The sequence below is a fragment of the Lottia gigantea genome, assembly GCF_000327385.1.
Source record: "Lottia gigantea unplaced genomic scaffold LOTGIsca_1, whole genome shotgun sequence".
Taxonomy (NCBI): Eukaryota; Metazoa; Mollusca; class Gastropoda; family Lottiidae; genus Lottia; species Lottia gigantea.
In genome coordinates, this window is record NW_008706746.1 from 8,712,484 (window position 1) to 8,715,815 (window position 3,332).

The following is a 3,332-nucleotide window of genomic DNA, read 5'->3' on the forward strand; positions in this document are numbered from 1 at the left end:
TTGAGCACTATTTTAACAGTGATATTTCTATATCGCTCTACAATTGGTGTATTAAGCACTATTTAAACAGTGGTATTTCTATATCGCTCTACAATTGATGTATTGAACACTATTTTAACAGTGGTATTTCTATATCACTCTACAATTGGTGTATTGAGCTCTATTTTAACAGTGAAAATATTTTATAATAATATAAATTATATTATAATCATATATATAACTGCCTATTTCAATCGATCCTGTTAGAAATATGTTGGAATACGAATTTCCAAGACTGCACATGAGGCTGCAGACAATTGCCAATGGCTAATAAAAACACAAAAGATTTCCTTTGGCCCCTTCTTTGGGAAACCTAATGATTAATAGAAATGCAACTGCCTATATTGTGAAATGTGATAGCTATTAAGGCTTTCATCATCTTCTCATTAGCAGAATATTGTTTTTAGATCAACAGAAATAGTTTAGAAAGGCTGTTGCTTCGTAAACACTGTGCCTTTCATGTGTCATGATTTAATTTGGAGCATGAGAAAATATCTATATGAACAGATTGTAAGTTTCTGTGTTTGGTATGGTTTAAAGATTGACGGTATATTATATTTTCAGATGAAATGTGTGAACTACAAGCTACAATAGAGTTTGCTGTAGAATTAAACAGGTTTTATAATGTGGACTTATTTCAGAGAGGGTAAGACTATTTTATATTTGTAAATCCTTTAGAGCAAGGCCAAAAATAGTACCAGTAGACCTTACATTTTTGGATACCCTTTATCTGTAGGCTTTACAGATGTTCTTAGACATCTATGCATCTCTATTTTAATGTGATTAGGAAAATAGTGGACCTAAAATTTTGAAAACCCTTCATCATTTTACCATATTTTATAATATTGTAAGCTATATAGATTGATGAATGCACCTAGGTCATGTATCAATATATTCAATTATAGTGTTCAGTAGAAGATTGATATAATATTCACCTTGTGCCTAGTAGTGAGCAGTTATCTTGATCATTTTAATATCTATGTATGTCCATTTCAGCTTTTATCAAATACGCACATCCATTCGCATGTCACCAAAATCACCTGCTAAAATAGAAGTTTGTTTTCCTAATGATATAGGTAAGTAACCCTCTTATTGTAATTCAGCTGTAATTTTCCTGACCTTCTTTCCTGAAATAAGCCAGTAAGGATTAAAGGAAATAAAATGAAATAGTATTTTTCAGCCAATGTTTCTGCTTCTGATTAAGCTAATGAAGACAGATTAAATGGAGAGATAGTAATTTCATTAGATGTCTTGTTCACTGGTTTAGAATTGATAGGTGTTCTAGACTTACCATATTCCTTTAACAGTGACAGATATAATTCTATAAGTTTATGGAATTTTAGCCAAATGTCCTGATGAGGGTGTTGTACCAGAAACATCTGTCATTTAAGTATAACATGAGCTCTTGTCATTTAAGATGTTGATTATATTTCAGAATGTGATTCTCTACTTCCCTCCAGTATAGTTGATAATGTAGCTATCAGTAAAACATTTCAAATATTATATCGTAACGAGGATGTCTTAATTAACGACCCTATGATATTCAGAATTCATACTCTGGTAGACAGTACTAAGGTATGTACTGGATAAAATGATTTGATTGGTCACTGGGATGGAATAATGGCTTTATAGGAGGGCTTCTTTTCTCAAGTCATAAGATTTTGATATGATATGAATTTAGAAATTTATATATAGAAATAACTTACACTTACAACAAAACTGTATTGTAAGAAAGGAGTTGATTTGTCTGTGGTTTTGGCCTATTTTCCTGATGTAAAGTGTTAACACATTACAACTTACCTATTAAAATAGTTGATCTTGAATATTTTTGAGCAACTGCTCCGGGTGAAATGTTGATTTAGTTGAGATTAAAACAAATCTAGTTCAAAATACTAAAAAGCTGCCCGAAGACATGAGGATTATAAAAATATCCACCTATGTTCATATAGCTTTACTTTGTATATCAATTTATCACACAACAGTTTTGTTCTCTCGTTCATAACACAGGTTTAAAAAAAACGATATATTTTTTATGTTTGAAAGCTCTTCAACATGATTTTAAGAATCTAAGTTATATTTACTGTATGTTTTATTTTAGTTGGAAGAAAACCTGGAGAATTTAGACATGCAGTTATGTGTAGAATTATGGTTTGGAGAGGAAGATTTTGGGTAAATATTCTAAGAGTTATTGATAAGGGGAAACTGGGTTGTGAAGTCTGAAGGAACTAAGCAAACCTTAGCGAGTAAGCATGGTCAGCGAGCAAGCATCTACCTGCATCACAACTGCTATCTGAGACACTCTGAGCACCAACAAGTTACAGATTTTGTTTTGATATTTCTATTTTGTTCTGTATTTAATGCACAATTTCTGCTTGCTGAGAATTTCAGATCAATAAATATTAAATCAGAATCTGAAACATGTTTTTTTTTAAAATGCTCTACAAATGATATATTGAGCACTATATTAGTAACATGATGTATTGAGCACTATATTAGTAACATGATGTATTGAGCACTATACTAGTAACATGATGTATTGAGCACTATATTAGTAACATGATGTTTTGAGCACTATATTAGTAACATGATGTTTTGAGCACTATATTAGTAACATGATGTATTGAGCACTATACTAGTAACATGATGTATTGAGCACTATATTAGTAACATGATGTATTGAGCACTATACTAGTAACATGATGGATTGAGCACTATATTAGTAACATGATGTATTGAGCACTATTTTAGTAACATGATGTATTGAGCACTATATGAGTAACAGGATGGATTGAGCACTATTTTAATAAGAATATTTTGTTATTGTAATTTCAGATCTACACTACTAGAGAAAATGGAGATGGTGAGTGAAAGAATACTGCAGCTACATTTTAATCCTGTAAACGGCCTCCATCATCATCTACCAGTTTTATTTGACTATTTTCATCTAGCATGTATAGAGGTTACGATACATGGTTGTTTAATAGCTCTACATCAACCCTACTTAAAGTAAGTTTAGTCTCCCCCCACCCAGTCTTCTAGCCTCCTTTCCTTTCCCCACAGCTACATTGCTCCCCCACACCCTATAAATTTATTTCCTCCGTGTTTTCTACTAACCTCTCAAATAACTCTGAATCAGCCTTACTTGAATAGATTAAGTTAAAATCTCCTTACAAGATGAAGGAGCTACTTACTATCTGAGAAGGAAGCAAGTCTTTATGATTTGATGAATGTCTGTCTTGGTGTAATGGTATTATATTTATTTTGCAGTATGCCTAGACCAGCTAAAACAGCTG

General features: G+C 31.9%; 1 protein-coding gene across 1 annotated transcript in view; it reads left to right on the forward strand.

Annotated features, from left to right (window-relative positions):
* Window positions 1-608: 608 nt before the first annotated feature.
* LOTGIDRAFT_103141 (hypothetical protein) overlaps window positions 609-3,332 on the forward strand; it is a gene marked incomplete at both ends in the record, with an annotated part of 6,776 nt that continues 4,052 nt past the window's right edge. The window contains 4 exons of the mRNA XM_009045947.1: window positions 609-685; window positions 1,036-1,097; window positions 1,457-1,614; window positions 2,138-2,208. Of these exons, the coding sequence (XP_009044195.1) occupies window positions 609-685; window positions 1,036-1,097; window positions 1,457-1,614; window positions 2,138-2,208 (368 nt within the window). The remainder of the gene's footprint in view (window positions 686-1,035; window positions 1,098-1,456; window positions 1,615-2,137; window positions 2,209-3,332) is intronic.